Here is a 16,732-nt window from a genome sequence, read left to right as displayed (position 1 = left end):
AGTGCTGGGATTACAGGCATGAGCCACCGCACCCGGCTTTTTTTTATTTTTAATATGGAATGCTTCACGAATTTGCATGCCATCCTTGTGCAGGGACCATGCTAATCTTCTCTGTATCGTTCCAATTTTGGTATATGTGCTGCCGAAGCAAGCACTCCAGCCTACTCAAGGTCCTTTGACCTTGCTGACAGGAGGAGGGGAGTGCAGGTCTGGGCTCCCAGGGGCTAGTCTGACCCTGGGGCCCAGCCATCCTACCTTGCCGTACCACAGGTAGTGCTCTGCCTGAGTTCGCAGCAGAAAGACATCATTGGAGTTTAGGGAGGAGGCAAAGGCTGGAACCTCCACTGCTTTGGTGTTAGATTTGTCATTTCCATGAATTTGGAAGAGTCTTACCGGAGGGTCAGGCTCGGCATTTCCCTTCCTGGAAGTCCCACCCTAGAGAGAAGAAAAGCAGAGTCCAGATCTAAGGAGCACCATGTGAGCAGAGCGCTAGAGGAGCTGTTGTGGGAAACGTGAATGTTGTAATACTATGTTTGCCCTTGAGGAGCTTCTAGGCTCACTGGAAAGGGTCAGGGTGAGCTGGAGTTATGGTACCAGTAACAACAGCTTTCATTCTGAGAACTTTATCATATGCCAGGCTCTGTGACTGGTGCCTTACCTACATCATTTCATTGATCCTCATGATAACTCTATGAAGTAGATGTTATTATTCCTCAGTACAGATGAGGAAACTGAGACTTGGAAACTTGACTAGTAAATGACAAGGCTAGGACTTGACCCCAAACTTAGGTGATATCAAGCATGTGACATTACGCATTGCTTGGTAGTGCTTCAGCCGGGGCTTCATGGAAGAAGTGGGACTTGAATTTGGAAGGGCACATCTGCAGTGGGAGGGGTGTGGTATGGTACATGTGAGGTCTAATGAAGAGACCCACCTGACTGGAGTGGAGGGTGCAGGTTAGGGAGCTGAGGGTGGTGCACCTGCATAGGTAATATGGGTCAGGTTATGAAAGACCTTGAACATAATTTAGATAGTGGTTCAGACTTGAAGCCCTAGGCAGCTGGGATTCACTTGACTGTCTTAGAGGGATTAACCCCCTTCTTCCTCTGTCTAATCCAAGCCTGACTCCCTACCTCACCCCTCCTCTGCTCTCCAATAGTCCCATGCTGGTTTGTTAGTTTGGAACATTCCAGCTCACGGTGTAATTTTATCACAGCATCCTCACCTCAAAGATAACTAGCTTCCCTTTGAAGATGGCCATGAAGTGGCGTGGCTCCGTCCCCATCCTGACTCGAACCTGCACAGCGGCCCCATCAAACTGCTGATCCACCTCCACTGCCTGATATGCTGAGGCTGCCAGCTCATCCTGTGAGGCGTGGCGGCCCTGCAATGGTGAGAGGCCATGAAGGACCCATGCTCCCCGCCCCAGCCCAGTGGCCAGAGGATGCATCAGGATCCAAAGCTGAAGCCTGTGCCAGGCCTACCTGCCAGATGTACAAGATGTGATGTGGCTTCCCGTTCACCTCGTATGTGTAGAGGACCAGATAACAGTCTCCCCCATAGAAGAAGCCATACCATTGATATTCCACAGGGACCAGCTCCAGGTTCTCAATTCTCCAGACCTGAGCATAGAAGGAGACACCGTTTTCCAGAGATGGGGGTGCTGGGAGGGGCTAGGTCACGCTAAAGAGAGAATCCAGGTGGGGAAGGTGCTGACGTTTACTCCGTGTTCTCTCTCTCCCTCTGTTTCTCTCCCAGTGCTGAGGACTCATCACATTTGCATGATTTGAATCCTGAGATGAACTGGGCCATCCTGGTCAGGAGCATCCCATCATGGCTTGGTCTTTGCAAGGCTGAGCAATGATTTGAATATATCTTCCAGGTGAGATACTGATAGCACATTTAAGGATGTGCCTTTCACTCCCCTGAAAACTCTACAGACTCACAAGACTCTTAGAGAAGACTCCTGAGGTGCTGGAGGGGAAAGGGAAAGCAAAGCAGACACAGAATCGCCTGCACCCCTGCCCCCAGCAGGACAGCCAGGAAGGTCAGTGCTTCCTGCCCTGACATTTGAATCATTGGGCTTACCTCAACTTTTCCGTTGCCATCATCGACCATTCTTTCCTGGGCAGCTACCTCTGGCTTGGTATGTAGCAGAGTCACATCAAATTTATCCTGGAAAACTTTAGCTGTGGAGAAAGGGTTGGGAAAAGCCGAGTGAGTAAGAAGCATCTGTGCCTGCCTTTCTAGAGTCTTAGCAGTGACAGGATGATCTGGGGGCAGTCTCACCAATTTTACCAATGCTGAACGTTTTCCCCAGGCCCATGGTCTGGTCCTTTACTGACCACTTCTGGAACAGCTGCTTGAACATGGCCGACTCAGCACCATCATTGACGGTCTCCACATTGGTGCTGCTGGGGTAGCCCTTCATCTTGATGAAGCCCTGCAGAGCCACCCATTCCCAAAGGCAGGTCAGTGGTGGAATACACTGAGTTCTTTGCTTGTCTGGTAATTCACCTCTATGAAGCCACATGATAAGAGTCACCCTCTGGGAGTCAGAGTCAAATTCTAACTCACTTTTGTCTAAGGACCAAGGTACCTGCCTAAAAAAAAATGACTGAGTGGAATATTTTTGGATCTCTTTATTGGCTTGCGGTGATTATGATTGTTAATTTTTAGGAAGATTATGCTGTGTTCTTTCAGTACTTTTGTACTTACTGACTTTGCATCACATTTGTTTGCTCATTTATTGCTTTGTAAGTGCATCTGGCTTGGTTCATCTCCATGGATCTGCACAAATATAAGCTCCTTGAGGACAGGGCCATTAACCTTGATATGTGATATCCCCTTCAATAATAACAGCCACCTTTTATTCATCAGGTCCTGTGTGCCAAGAACTGTTTTGAGTGCTTTTTTTTTTTTTTTTTGAGACGGAGTCTCACTCTCACCTAGGCTGGAGTGCAGTGGCCTGATCCCAGCTCACTGCAACCTCCCGGGTTCAAGTGATTTTCCTATCTCAGCGCCCCGCCAGGTAGCCCGGACTACCGGCATACGCCACCATGCCCGGATAATTTTTTTTGTATCTTTAGTAGAGACGGGGTTTCACCATGTTGGCCAGGCTGGTCTTGAACTCCTTACCTCAGGTGATCCGCCTGCCTCGGCCTCCCAAAGTGCTGGGATTACAGGCGTGAGCCACTGCGCCCGGCCCTGAGTGCTTTACAAATGATATTTAATCCTCACAATAACCCTAGGAGATGGGTATGACCCCCATGTTAGATATGGGGAAACTGAGGCCCAGAGGTGTTAAGTATGTCTTCCTCAGAGCACACAGCTGGAAAAGACAAAACCTGGATTTGAATCCCAGTTTGTCTGCCTGACTTTGCAGTCCATGTGTGTAAGCACAATGTTATATGCTCAAATACCTAGCATGGCTCTGTGAAGTGACACACCTGAAGTGCTCTTAGCAGAATTATTTGAACAGTATTGCACATCTGTAGCTCCTACCAGCGCTTTAGACATGGCTGCCTGTTTTTCAGCCTTTGTGGCTCCTTTTCCTTTCCACATGTAGATTTTGGTTCCACTTTGGTCCAGGATGTAGCAGTCCTAAAGCAGCCAGAGATATGGTTGATCAAGACCAGAAGGAAGATTTTGCACAGGGTCTGCTTCTGAAGCAGGTCTGGCTACCCCAAGCTAAGTCCACCCAAACTCTACTTACATCATGGTTCAGTAAGTCCTGGACCAGAGGCCTCGTTGCTACCTCTGTGACTGCCAGCTGCCCAGCTGAATCTGAGATACTGGAGAAGGGGAGAGGTTAGCCTGTGTCTTTTCCTCTATAAAGCATCTTGTAGTCAACTAGATGTTGTTGTGGTTTGGTTTTAGTTTGGAGTTTCTGGGTAGAGTGTGACTTCCTAAGACAGCCATGGCTTGAGTGAGGACAGGCATGTGCGGACTTTTTTCTCTGGTGGAGACTTTTGTTCATCTGTCTCCCAAACATTATCCCTTCCACATCCCTGGGCATGTGTAGGCCAGAGTAAAGGAAAGGTCTCCTCAAAAGATCAGGAGAGTTGCTAACAAGAACAACTGCCTCCTTGAGTGGGGGATCTCCAAGCTTTCTAGGAGCTACGTTTGAAAAGGACTAAGAAGAAAACCAGATGGCTACACCGAAAACAAGGAGCCAAGCAGAGGTGGCCAGTGTTCTAGGGGACACCTTCCCCCCCCACCCCAGCTTCCAGCTAAAGCCGGGTTTAGCTACTCACTGATACAACATGATATTTGATTTCTGCTGCTGATCTATGATCTCATCAGGGACTGCAGGCTTGATAATGGAGCGTCGGCCAAGGGTGTCCTGAAGGACTTTCATCAGCTCTGGGCTGGCTGCCTCCTTGTCTCCCTCGATCACTCCTATTTCAGCACGGCCCCCTCGCTCCCTGTCTCGAATATCCTTTGCCAGAAGCATAGCCTGTCAAAGAAGCCCAAGGAAGCCCTCAGCTCCTCTGGGACCCCTTTCTGCCTGATGTCTTTGGGGAGAGCAGCCTAGATCCCAGACACAGGAGTTACTCAGATGCTGAGGAGTCCAGGGTGAGTCACAAACTCACACACTTGGCCTGTCTCCAAGACAGATTCTACTCAAAGGCAAGGGCTCCACCTTGATTCTTGGGGAATAGCCAGCATGGAGGGAAGAAGAAAGAGGAACTTGAGAGAGTGCTAAGGCTAGGAAGCCATACCTTCAGGCGCTCCCCACTGTTGCTCTCTGGGCCATTCCATTGGATGATGACTTTCCCAAGGTCCAGCAAGAAGACATCACCTCGGTTGAAACTGTCCCAGCTCATTTCCACCTGTCGATGAGAGGTAAACATTGTTCAGGAAGAATTCTTAGGTACCAGGTGGAGAAGCCCTGGGCCCGGGGCAGACAGTGTGCAGGACTAACCTCAGTAGCCCTGATGTTTCTTTTCCCTTTCACATGTAGCAGCCGCTTCACGTCATAGGTGTTGGTCTCCACATGCTTCATCCCAGAGGTGACACCCCCCTGCTTGTAGCTAAGGGAACATCCATTACGTTATTTGAGTGCCTGCTATGTGCTAGGTTCTGTTATTTTTTTATTACTTTTTTATTTTTTTGAGACAGAGTCTCGCTCTGTCGCCCAGGCTGGAGTGCAGTGGCGCAATCTCGGCTCACTGCAAGCTCCGCCTTCCCGGGTTCACGCCATTCTCCTGCCTCAGCCTCTCCGAGTAGCTGGGACTACAGGCGCCCACCACCACGCCCGGCTGATTTTTTGTATTTTTAGTAGAGACGGGGTTTCACTGTGGTCTTGATCTCCTGACCTCGTGATCCGCCCGCCTCGGCCTCCCAAAGTGCTGGGATTACAAGCGTGAGCCACCGTGCCCGGTGGTTGTGTTATTTTTAACAATTTTTAACAAATTTAACAATTTTAACAATTTTAAAAATTTAACAGTTTTAAAAATTTAACAATTTTAACAATTGAGTGCCTGCTATGTGCTAGGGAGACAGTGGTGAATTACACAGATGCAGCCTCACTCATGTGATGACGACAGTACATCAGCAAGGTAAATAGAGACGGTGGCAGCTGCTGCCCCACAAGTAGACTGGGTGAGTGACTTTCTGGTAGCGAGTCAGGGCAGTCTTCTCTGAAGAAATGACATTTGAGCTGAGATACTCTAAGGAAAATGAACCAATACCCAGAGGAATAGTGCTCCAGGCAGAGGAGACATCAGTGACGAAGAGCCCCACAGCACAGAGGGCTTGTTTTGTTCCAGGAACTGTCTGAATGCCAGTGTGTTACTGGGAGAGGGATAAAAGTTGGGCCGCAGCAGAAGCATTAATGACTCCACAGCCTTAAGACCACCTACCCTAGGAATCAGCTCGCCCACCCTGCACTCAGCCCAGCCCAGCCTCCGAGCCAGGAGTCCTGCACTTTAAGGGAATGCAGAAGGTAGCCCCAGAGCAGAGGGGCTTTGTCCTTGGGTTCCCCAGTGGTTCAGTGTGCTCCTCTGTGCCCAGAAGGGCCTCAGTCAGTGGAGACTGCTGACCTGCAAGAAGCTGATCTTGGCCCAGCCTCACAATTCTCAAGCTCATTGGAATTCCTCTTTTTGTTTTAATATCAGGGGCAAAGTTTTGAGTTAAACTTCTCAGTTGATGGAACATTATCATCGGCCTTCGCTCCCTCTCTTGTGTTACGTGTCTGTGCATTCCCTTTATCTGCCTGCCCTACTCCCATTCCTCTCTCCCATACACTTCCATTCTAACGTTGACCTTTTTATTTTCATTCTAGTAAACTGTGCCCCCCACCTTTTTTTTTTAAAGATGGGGTCTCACTCTGTCACCCAGGCTAGAGTTCAGTAGTGCAATCATGGCTCATTGCAGCCTTGACCTACCGGGCTCAAGTGAGCCTCATCAGGGACTGCAGGCTCGATAATTGAGGGCTCAATACCCTCAGCCCATGGAGTAGCTAGGACTATAGGAGTGCACCGCCATGCCTGGCTAGCTTTTTTACAAAATATTTTTTGTAGAGATGAGGGTCTCACTATGTTGCCTAGGCTGATCTTGAACTCTTGGGCTCAAGCTATCCTCCTGCCTCAGCCTCCCAAAGTGCTGGGATTACAGGTGTGAGCCACCATGCCCAACCTATCCTGTTGTTTTGTGTGCATGTTTTTGTTTTGTTTTGTTTGAGATGGTGTCTTGCTCTGTTGCAGGGCTGGAGGGCAGTGGCACGATCTCAGCTCACTGCAACCTTCGCCTCCTGGGCTCAAACGATTCTCCTGCCTCAGCCTCCCGAGTAGCTGGGATTACAGGTGTGCACCAGCACGCCCGGCTAATTTTTGTATTTTTAGTAGAGACAGGGTTTCACCATGTTGATCAGGCTGGTCTTGAACTCCTGACCTCGTGATCCGCCTGCCTCGGCCTTCCAAAGTGCTGGGATTACAGGCATGAGCCACCACGCCCGGCCATGCACGTGCTTCTTAAAACAGAAATTGGCATTCTGTTATATGTCTTAGTCTGTTTCTTACTTGGTGTGCTAAGCACCATGTTTGTGAGCTCTGTCCTTGTGTTAGGTGTGTATCTAATCTGTTGCTTCTGGCTACCGCATAATACTCTGGTGTGCATGTCCAGTCTCCGAGTGATGGACATCTACGTTGCCTGCAGCTTCCTAACATCATTAATGAGGCTGCTATGAGCAGTCTGGTCCATGTGCCCTTATGGACCTGGATACGTGAGGATTTCTGTGAGTTACACACGCAGAAGTGGGATTTGCAAGTGGCACTGACTACTCTCCAGGATGCTGCGCTAGTCCACACTTCCATCAGCAGGGCACAAGGGCTCCTGTTTCCCCATAGCCTTGCCAACACTTGGCACATCCCAGCTGTTTAATTTGCTGCTCTAGTGGGTGGAAGTGACAGCTTTGTTTTGATTTGCATTTCTCTGATTACTTTCTTGATATGCATGTTGGCCTTTTGGGTTTCCTCCTCTGTAAGCTGCTGTTTCTGTCCTTGCTCTGTGCACCCCTACTCACATGATGCCCTGCTTGAAGTAGCCACGGAAAGTATCTGACTCATGGTACTGGACCTCTCGGTGCTGCACAGGGCTGCCTCCCAGGTAGTCGTCCAGCTGTGTGGTATAGATGGCTGCGCAGCTTTGCTCATCCTGGGAGGAGTCCTTCCCGATCCAGAAGTGGATGTCCTGGGATAGGAGACTGGTCACTCTCCGGGTCTGGGAGGTAGTCAGAGAGATCAGGTCAGGGGCCAGCTCACCTCCCCTTTGCTGCTGGCCCCTGTTATGGGGAGAATGCAGCACATGTGCCTGCCCTTGGCAGACTGAGGACCCTCTCTCCTGCAGTGGATGTGGGAGCTGCCCTGGCCCCCAAGTAGACCTGCAATCATGGCATAAGCTTTGGCAGCCCAAATTCCTCCCCACATTTGGGGAAAGTTGACAGCTTGTTGTTCCCCAAATAAATAGAGACCAACAGGGATCTTTTCCCAGCCGGGTTGCAGGCTTACCTCACAGGTCCCCTTGGTCCCTTGCACTCACACAGCTGGCACAGTGCTGATCTGTACATCTGCACGACCCTGTCAGCACCGTTCATGTGAGTCTCCTCCATGAGAATGAGCACTTTGAGGCCAGAGACAGGCCTTGCATTTATCAGGCCGCCTTCCACACCACTTTAATGTGGGGCCTAGGCCCGGGAGAAGTGCTGCTTGTGGGTGGCTCATTGAGGTGCAGACTGAGGGTCCTACCCCCATCCTCTGATGCAGAATTAAAAACCCAGGCCTAATGATGGCCTTTGATAGTCAGACTGGAGGTCTGCTCTGCATAGCACTGAGGAACCATTGAGACCGATACCAGGGACCGACTATCTTCCCTCACCAGCACATCTCCCAGTAGAGCCCAAGAACTGGCCCCAGGGGAGAGGCTCACAGGAGTGGGGAGGAGGGTGCTCACCGAGAGGATGACGTAGCAGTCCCCCTCATAGAAGTTGCCATGGGCGCTCACAGGCACCAGCGCCAGCTCCATTTTCTGGAAGGACAAGGGGTGGGTATAGGCTACATCCCTTCCCGCCTCCCTTCCCCATGAGCCTCCCTCTCCTCTCTGTCATTCGGTGCAGGTGGTGGGGAGAAGGAAGGGAGATGTTCTCAATGACCTTATAGGATGTTAGGCAGCCAGCCACAGGGTTAATGTGGCCACCCCTCTGGCTTCTGTGAGCTCTGCTTGCATCACCCCGGATCTGAACCTTGGTCCCTATCCTGCTTTCCCTCACCCTGTTCTCCTCTCCACTTCCCACCCGATCTCATCTCGCACTATTGTGGGAAGCCTGTGAACCACCTCCAGCCCTTTGCTGGATATAAATGACCAAGTACAAACCCTTCTCTGAGCCGTTGTGCCAGCACCTCCAACGCTCTTCCCAACGCTGACCACTGGGTGCTGGCCCAGGCCCATGTAGGAAAGAACTCTTGGATTCTGCGGGGCCGTGGGGGGTGGAGGATAACATTTGGAGAGTGCCAGCGGTCAGCAGGGCTCTGTGCCAAGTGTCTTATATTTGGAATCTGGGTCAGGAACCTGATTTATCACTGCATGTATGGCTTGGCCCTGGAGGACTGTTCACACAGCCTTGATGTAGATTTTCATCACACTCTCCAAGTGAGGGAAAGTTGCGGCCATACTTGTGTGTGTTCTATGTAAAATGTGTTAAATGTTAAATATACTGTAAATCTGGTAACCGTGTTTTAGTACTTGTTTTTTTTTGTTTGCTTTTTTTTTTTGAGACGGAGTCTCACTGTGTCTCCCAGGCTGGAGTGCAGTGGCACGATCTCGGCTCACTGCAAGCTCCGCCTCCTGGGTTCACGCCATTCTCCTGCCTCAGCCTCCCAAGTAGCTGGGACTATAGGCGCCCACCACCACGCCCAGCTAATTTTTTGTATTTTTAGTAGAGGTGGGGTTTCACCGTGTTAGCCAGGATGGTCTCGATCTCCTGACCTCGTGATCCACCCACCTCAGCCTCCCAGAGTGCTGGGATTACAGGCGTGGGCCACCACACCCCGCCAGTACCTGTTAGTTTTTAAGGAAACTGGAAGCCTTCAAACAATGAAAGTGACCTGGGACTCACAATCTCTGCGAGGCTTGCTGGATTGCTGACTCCCCCTTCCTGGCTGAGGATAGTGAAGTGAAGCATCACCGCTGGGTTTTATGCAGCAGCAACTGACTGGGCTCAGGGCAGGGGTTAGGGGGAATCCTCGTATCTGGCAGGTGGAGCTACCCAGGCCAGGGTGTTTCCAAGCTATGGACTGCTGGAGCTCACAGCCACACAGAGGGGCCCAAGCCCAAGAGGAGACGGGCTGAACAGCTCCTCATCTCTGCAGTGCCCCCTCACCTCTGCAGTGCCCCCTCACCTCTCCCCATATTTTGTAGGAGCCAGGGTGCCCTGTGGAAGACATGTTCCATTTCTCTGATGGAAGCTGCCGGGAGTCTGCTGAGTAGGTCCCACCTGTCTTTCCAGGGTGTTTCCTGCAAGTGCAGACTCACTGAGCAGGTGGCTGGCTAAAGGACAAGCTTGTTTTTGCCTGGAGCCCTGTTCTTCGGGGCTGAACATTTCCTCTACCTGCCAACCACCTGCTTTGAGCACCCAGGAGAGGTGAAGGATGGGAAATAGGTACTTTGATGCTGCCTCTCATTCTCCTCAAACCATAGGCTAAGGGGTGCTGGCGGGCTGTTGCCTAGCAGCCCCAGGCAGCCAGACTCTGCTTCCAGATGCCAGTGGTCACAAGTAAGGTGCCTCCAGCCCAGCTCACCTCTATTCTCCAGACAATGATCCCAGGGTCGTTGTCCACAGCCCTGAAGGCACTGGTCAGAGGCATGATGCTTGTCTTTCCAGGACTGAAACATCACAGAACAAGAGGGGAGATGATACCTCTTGCCATAGTGGGCATCAATCCAGTTTTTCTGCTGAGCTGCTTCCCAGTCTGTTGTCAGCCATCCTGCCACACCCTCGTGGTGCATCCCTGCACCATTTCACAATGATGAGGGCAAGGACTTGTCCAAGTGCACATGGTGAGCCTGGCTGGCCTGGGGATTACCACCCATGAGTTCTGCCTACCACCTGCCATTGCCCTTAAGAGCTCTGGTAATCATCATGGTTATTTACCAAAGGGGTGATAAATATGTTAAGCCCTGTATTGATTCACTTTGCATATGTTATCTCTAATTTTCAGAAGGTGATTTTCTTCATCTTACATTGTGTGAATTTGAGGTTTAGAAAGACTGAATAAAGTGAGGAGTGCCTCGGCCCGCCCGCCCCATCTGGGAAGTGAGGAGCACCTCTGCCTGACCGCTGTGCAACCTTCCAAGTGTGAAGTGACAGCCTTTGTTGTAGAATGGATGAAGACACTGGCACTGATTATATAACACCTTGGCAGCTATCTCAAGTCGTTGATGGTGGAGGTATTGGAATTATAGAAGAAAGCAAACACACAAATTTGACTAAAGGTGATTTTGTGACTTCTTTCTATTGGCCCTGGCAAACCAAGGTTATTCTGGATGGAAATAGCCTTGAAAAGGTGATATACATATGAACGTATCTGATTTTTTCCCCCCGTATAATTCTTACTTTGTGCATTTGATATTCAGTTGTGTTTGTAATCATGGAAAAATAAAAGCATATATTTTCCAAAAAAAAAAAAAAAAAGGCTGAATAACTTGCACAAGATCACACTCTAGAATGAAATCCTTATCTGATCCCCAAACCTGTGCTTCTAGCCACTTTGATGTACTACAACCCTTCCGAAACCAATCTAAGTTCAGTGGCGTTTGGAAAGAAATCTAGTCAGAAAAAATATTTCCAGACTCAGTTGCCTTCTCTCACTCTCATTCCAATTCTTCCAGGTTCCCTGCTTGCAAGGCCTTCTCCACAGTCAACTTTGACCTTCTCTTTGGCTTTTATCCTTTTTTTTTTTTAGAGTAAACTATTCTAAAACTCAAACAACCCTTCCTTCTTTGTCACTACTATATTCCCTGTGCTTTCCAGATGCAAAGGAAAGTAAAATGGCAGGGCTGGGCCTGGGACAAAGGATTCTGGGTGCCAGCAGGGTGTGGCCTGGTCTGGCCTGCAGACAGATGGCTTCCTTTCTCCCTCCCACACAGACCCAAGCTTCTCTTTGAAGTGTGAACCTCAGACACTTAGACGTCTCAGTTCCTTCAGGATTGAGCAAGTCAGGGTGGGGAGCGGGGGGAAGTGGTAAAGATCTAAGTCTGTGTAGGTCGTGTACCATGTGTATTCAAGGAGCATCTTGGGTAATTAAGCACCTACCCATGTCCAAGGTCACGTAGAGGCTTTATAGAATTAAAATACCTGCTCTCAAGGAGCTTCAAATCTGATAACATGCATAATTAATGTAAAGCTAGATTAATTTCTCCCGAGAGGCAAAGGAAAAAGGATGGGGTTGATGGATTTACGTAAGATTTAAAAATTCACCCAGAAAGGACTGTATGGATTTTTGCTATTTGGGGACATACTGTGCTTTTTAAGAGGAACATGTCTGACCATTGTTTTCTTGAACCTTGATGGACAAAGCCAAGTTTGGAGAGCATGCGCCATCTAGTAGCAAACTCCCTTTGTCTACTGCTGCAGCAGGACTAAAGCAAGGCAGTGGTGCGGAGCAGCCAGTGTTTGAGAATTTAATTTGATAACTTGTGCTGCCCCACCCTGTGCTGCTCAGAATTGCCAGGAAATATGGTGTTTGGGTTTTCTTCAGACCCTATGTAGCAGTCATTAAAGGCAAAAGCCATGAGCCAACTAGGGGAAGGGGACAAGGGCCAGTGAATTCGTTCCTTGGAGGCAGAGAACTGTCACCCTGGTAAAAGCCAAACCAGCCGGCAGCAATTAGGACTGTGAGCCTCAAAGGCTGAAACCTGTCCCATTTCCCAGCAGGAATTTAGGAATCAAGGAGCTCACTGGGCCAGGCACCCTGAATGCGAGAGGATAAGCTCCAGGAAGGGACTTCCTGTCACACTGGAACACAGAGAAAACACAGTTCTGACATCAAATCTCCGAAAGCTGGGTCTCTCCTTCTCTCCTCCCTAAATCCTAATTCAGTATCCTTTAAGAGGACTGCAGAAACCCCTTGGGTGTGGGGCACAGTTTTGAAATGTCAGATTAAAAGCCAGTGGCCAGTAATTCTCAGAGATGCCCTTATGGACAGACCCTGAGCAGAGGAAGCTGTTTTTTGTTGTTGTTTTTGAGACAGGGTCTTGCTCTGTCACCCAGGCTGGAGTGCAGTGGTACCGTCACGGCTCACTGCAACCTCCACCTCCTGGGCTCAAGTGATCCTTCTGCCTCAGCCTCCTGAGAAGCTGAGACCACAGGTGTGCACCACCATGCTTGGCTAATTTTTTTTTTTTTTTTTGTAGAGACAGGGTCTCACTATGTTGCCCAGGATGATCACAAGTTACAAACTCCTGGGCTCAAACAATCCTCATGCCCTGGCTTCCCAAAGTGTTGGGATTACAGGTGTGAGCCACCTCTCTGGGTCAGGAAGCTGGTTTTAACTCCTCCTGCCTTGCTCCATACCATTTTTCTCTAAGGGTAGGTGAAAGGGGTCTGTCTTTCCCAGCTTTTGAAAATGTGCCCTATACATTCAGCTGCCTCTAAGGGGTTCTTCTCAACAAGAAGTTTGCAAAACTGGCCAGATGCCTGGTTCATTTTAAAAGCTTCATCTCAGAAGACAAAGCCAAGGGACTCTCAAGCTCCTCTTCCTTTCATTTCTTCCTCATTCAGGAGGATTAACTGGCATGCCCCCGTAAATCAGACACCTTACCTTGCCTTCTCGCTCACCAGCCTTCCCAGTTTCCCGGCGTGTAGGCAGCAGCAGTATTGAAGAACCACTCCAAAGCAGGAGGCTCCAGGTCCTGCTGCCTTAGCTTAGTCATGGCCGCAGAGACACTGGGTTATATTTGCTTGTGTTTGCATCTTAACCGCATTTTCCTAGTCCTGGCCAATCAGAGCCAACCTAGCACTGAGCTTGACTTATTCAAACCAGAGGGAAAGCTTTATCTGTGCGTATTCAAAACAGCAAAACAAGAAGAGCAGACTTTTAAGGGCTTCTTTGAACTCCAGCTCCACGCCCTGATCTAATTGATTTTTTAAAAAGTGCACGCAGCCCATCAATAATGCAGGAAAGAGGTTGGAAGGATATGAAATTTGCCATATTGTAGATATGGATGCATTATGGTGATGACAGGAGGCAGAGGCTGGAGCTGCCCCATGAGTGCCTGTGATGTCTAGGTTGGCAAGAGCCTCCCTAAGAAGCTTCTGGCATTTCTCAAAGGGAGGGGAAGTCTGGGAGAGGAGCCAGGAGAATTTTATTAGGCCACAGTTTTGCTCGTTGGGGTCTCTACTAGTCATACAGTAACCAATCAATATTTGAGTGCCTACTGTTTGCCAGGAACCATGCTAGGCTCTCAGCTTCAGGGTTCCCAGTTTGGAAGAATCAGTGAGGGGCACAGAAGAATCAAGACTCCATCCCCAGGGCTGGGTGTGGTGATGGCTCACGCCTGTAATCCCAGCACTTTGGGAGGCTAAGGTGGGTGGATCACAAGGTCAGGAGTTCGAAAACAGCCTGGCCAAGATGGTGAAACCCCATCTCTACTAAAAATACAAAAATTAGCCGGGCGTGCTGGCGGGCGCCTGTAATCCCAGCTACTCAGGAGGCTGAGGCAGGAGAATCGCTTGAACCTGGGAGGTGGAGGTTGCAGTGAGCCGAGATCGTGCCATTGCACTCTAGCCTGGGCAACAGAGCAAGACTCCATTTCAAAAAAAAAAAAAAAGATTCCATCCCCTTAGGCCTTCTGGTTCATGCCCAGAAGTCAATAGGACATCAAGCATATATGCGTGCTAAGCACCTGACTGCAATGGGGTTGATCACAGCAGAACTGGTGTAACCTTGAGCGGAAGCCCTGTGTGGCATCTGCAGCTGGCCTCCCGGTGGGTGCAACACCCCACTCAGCCTGGGGCTGCGGCTGCTTCATGATGGAAGGGGCTGCGAGAAGAAAGGCGGTGCTTGCTATGGACCCAGTGAACACTTACTTAAGGGCCAACGAAGGTCAGTGGCAGCTTACATTCCTGGATAGGTTTTTTAAACCCACTTTTATTAATTAATTGTAAGTAATACAAATATTCCAAAAATATAAACAGACACTTAATGGCGTCCTGCATTTCAAGTTTTTGAATACAACAAATTTATCAAACCATGAATCTGTAAGCAAGGTAGTCAGAATCCCATAGCCCAGTCACAGTGGGAAGCAGATCCCCTACCCTCCAAATGGCATCTTGAAGGGGGAAAGCGGCACGAAATGGAACATGATAAGCAAAAAAGCTCACGAGGCCCAAAGAGGAGGGTCCGCTCCAGAGGCAGGCCCTACAACGTTAAAAGAATGGGGCAGCTGGCCTGACCTCTGGCCTCCTCTTCCCTGGCTGAATGTAGATATTTACCAGCATTTAGGAAAAAGGAGAAAAAGACAGAACTAAACCCGTTTAGGAAAAAGGGACCGAGGGGCAGCAGTGGTTAAGTAATCCACTGAGGACCTGAAGGGGAAAATGGACTTACCTTTCTCATATACTTGGCCTGGCTAGGACACTGGGTGCCAGACAGCCTTCTGAGGGGATTCTCTTTCTAAATGAGGCCTCAGGAACAGGTAGGGGCAGCAGAATAGAATAGTATCCATTTCCCAGGGAAAGACTGCCTTTACATTTCCCATGCTTTTAGCACAAAGCAGCGCCTGGGCCACTGTTACCAGAGGTGAGTTTATACATTTACAAAATGCTTAAAATCTTTGGGAAGCAGGAGGAAGCTAAACAGAAGGTCCTAGGTTAACTGAAGGCAAATTCACTCAACCTCTCTAGTAAGGGACCCATGGGCCTACAGAGTGTCCCCTCTACAATGTGCAGAGTGGAAACCCTTACCTGACCCTTTTCCAAACTGGTCCTGTGTCCAAAGCTCCCCCTATGAGAGGGACACGAACATCAGGCTTTTGATTTAGAAGCCCAATCAGAGAGACACACTGTGTCCCTGAAGAGGCACCTTAAAAGAACTGAACCTGGCAGGTAGGCAGATTCCTGGCATGGCTTGAATTGGTGCTGACCAGGCATGGTGGCCTATTGCCTCCCAAAGACCAGTCTCAAGTGGGAGGGGCTGATGGTGGGAAGCTCTAGAAGAGAGTCTGGGATGAAGCAGCCTCCTCCCTGTCTTGCCCTCCAAAATTGAGCCTGGACTGATTCCTTCGAGGAGCAAATTTTACAATCATCCCTTGCCCTAACACACAGTGAAACTGGAAACCTGACAGCAAATAATGACTAGGCTGGCTCTGGTCCACATGAATGGACCCTGGCTAGGTTTGGCTGAGTAGCTTCTCTGGGGCAAGTGGGAATGGCATTGCTGTGGGGGAGTTGCAGGTGGGCAGGCAGGGTTCTGATGGGAGTGAGGCCTAGAAAACAGGGGCTTCATGCAGATGCAGCAGGGACACTCCCACCAAGCCATCCTGGGCTTTGGTCATGGGTCCCACACCAAGCACTTGGACAAGCCTGTTAGGAAAGGGGGTGGCATATGCTCTTCCTCCATCTGGAAAAACATGGAGATCCAAGGGAGGGCGGAAAGGGTCCTTGCAACTCAGTCAGCTTAGAGCCTCTTATTGCTTATTTAGTCAGAAAAGCCTGGCTGGGCCCAGACAGCAAAAGATTTGGCCAAGGGCTAACCCTTAGGGTGGGGCTTGGAAGAGAGGCCCTTCCTGTAATATTAGGATAGCAGCCTAGGTCAGGCCTTGGGTCTGAAGCCACAGCTGGCTCTAAGAGTCTGAGCTGCTTTCCTTCAAGAGACGGTATATTTCTGGCTAGCACATGGGGCCCTTCTCCCTTTAGGTACACCGGGACCCCACAGGCACCGGGGAGTGATGCTGGCGGAAATGGCCACGCAAGTTCTGGGGACTCTGTTCCACTTTATGATTCCAAAGAGAAAGACAAGGCCTTATAACCTTGGGACAAGGAGGGAAGGTGGCACCACACACTAGAGAAAAATGCCAGCCAACCACCGAGAGCACCAAGCTGCTGCTCTACCGCCTGCTTTTCTCAAAACTTGTTAGTTCCTGAGGCTGGATCTAGGGTGTGGCAATGGAAGGGATGATGGGGAAGAGTCCTGAGTGGGTGGTGTCCCTGCACGTAAAGCAATTCACAAATGC

General features: G+C 49.8%; 2 protein-coding genes and 1 non-coding gene across 10 annotated transcripts in view; 1 reads left to right on the top strand and 2 right to left on the bottom strand.

Moving 5' to 3' along the window:
- AVIL (advillin) overlaps positions 1 to 10,365 on the bottom strand; it is a 24,091-nt gene extending 13,726 nt beyond the window's left edge. The window contains exons 1-13 of the mRNA XM_032173214.2: positions 10,300 to 10,365; positions 8,456 to 8,530; positions 7,530 to 7,726; positions 4,929 to 5,037; positions 4,726 to 4,836; positions 4,258 to 4,460; positions 3,717 to 3,795; positions 3,506 to 3,604; positions 2,291 to 2,444; positions 2,090 to 2,190; positions 1,486 to 1,623; positions 1,227 to 1,385; positions 256 to 435 (exon numbers count right to left, since the gene is read on the bottom strand). Of these exons, the coding sequence (XP_032029105.1) occupies positions 256 to 435; positions 1,227 to 1,385; positions 1,486 to 1,623; positions 2,090 to 2,190; positions 2,291 to 2,444; positions 3,506 to 3,604; positions 3,717 to 3,795; positions 4,258 to 4,460; positions 4,726 to 4,836; positions 4,929 to 5,037; positions 7,530 to 7,726; positions 8,456 to 8,530; positions 10,300 to 10,365 (1,671 nt within the window). The remainder of the gene's footprint in view (positions 1 to 255; positions 436 to 1,226; positions 1,386 to 1,485; positions 1,624 to 2,089; positions 2,191 to 2,290; positions 2,445 to 3,505; positions 3,605 to 3,716; positions 3,796 to 4,257; positions 4,461 to 4,725; positions 4,837 to 4,928; positions 5,038 to 7,529; positions 7,727 to 8,455; positions 8,531 to 10,299) is intronic.
- The window catches only part of TSFM (Ts translation elongation factor, mitochondrial), a 39,296-nt gene extending 27,820 nt beyond the window's left edge, over positions 1 to 11,476 (top strand). The window contains exons 6-9 of one of the 8 annotated variants that reach the window (XR_009209233.1): positions 1,760 to 2,218; positions 2,322 to 2,472; positions 10,383 to 10,558; positions 10,764 to 11,476. The gene's annotated coding sequence lies outside the window, so the exon portion shown is untranslated. Of the gene's footprint in view, positions 1 to 1,759; positions 2,219 to 2,321; positions 2,473 to 10,382; positions 10,559 to 10,719 lie in introns of all 8 variants that reach the window. The other 7 variants (XR_009209231.1, XR_009209232.1, XR_009209234.1 and 4 more) reach the window with 7 other exon arrangements.
- On the bottom strand, positions 49 to 155 carry LOC116481395 (U6 spliceosomal RNA). The gene has a single exon (XR_004251550.1). It is a non-coding gene; the product is annotated as a U6 spliceosomal RNA (small nuclear RNA).
- Positions 11,477 to 16,732: the final 5,256 nt, after the last annotated feature.

This window comes from Hylobates moloch, unplaced genomic scaffold (assembly GCF_009828535.3).
Source record: "Hylobates moloch isolate HMO894 unplaced genomic scaffold, HMol_V3 SCAFFOLD_13, whole genome shotgun sequence".
Lineage (NCBI taxonomy): Eukaryota > Metazoa > Chordata > Mammalia > Primates > Hylobatidae > Hylobates > Hylobates moloch.
The sequence above is the reverse complement of the archived record's forward strand: the minus strand, read 5'-3'. Positions and strand labels throughout refer to the sequence as shown.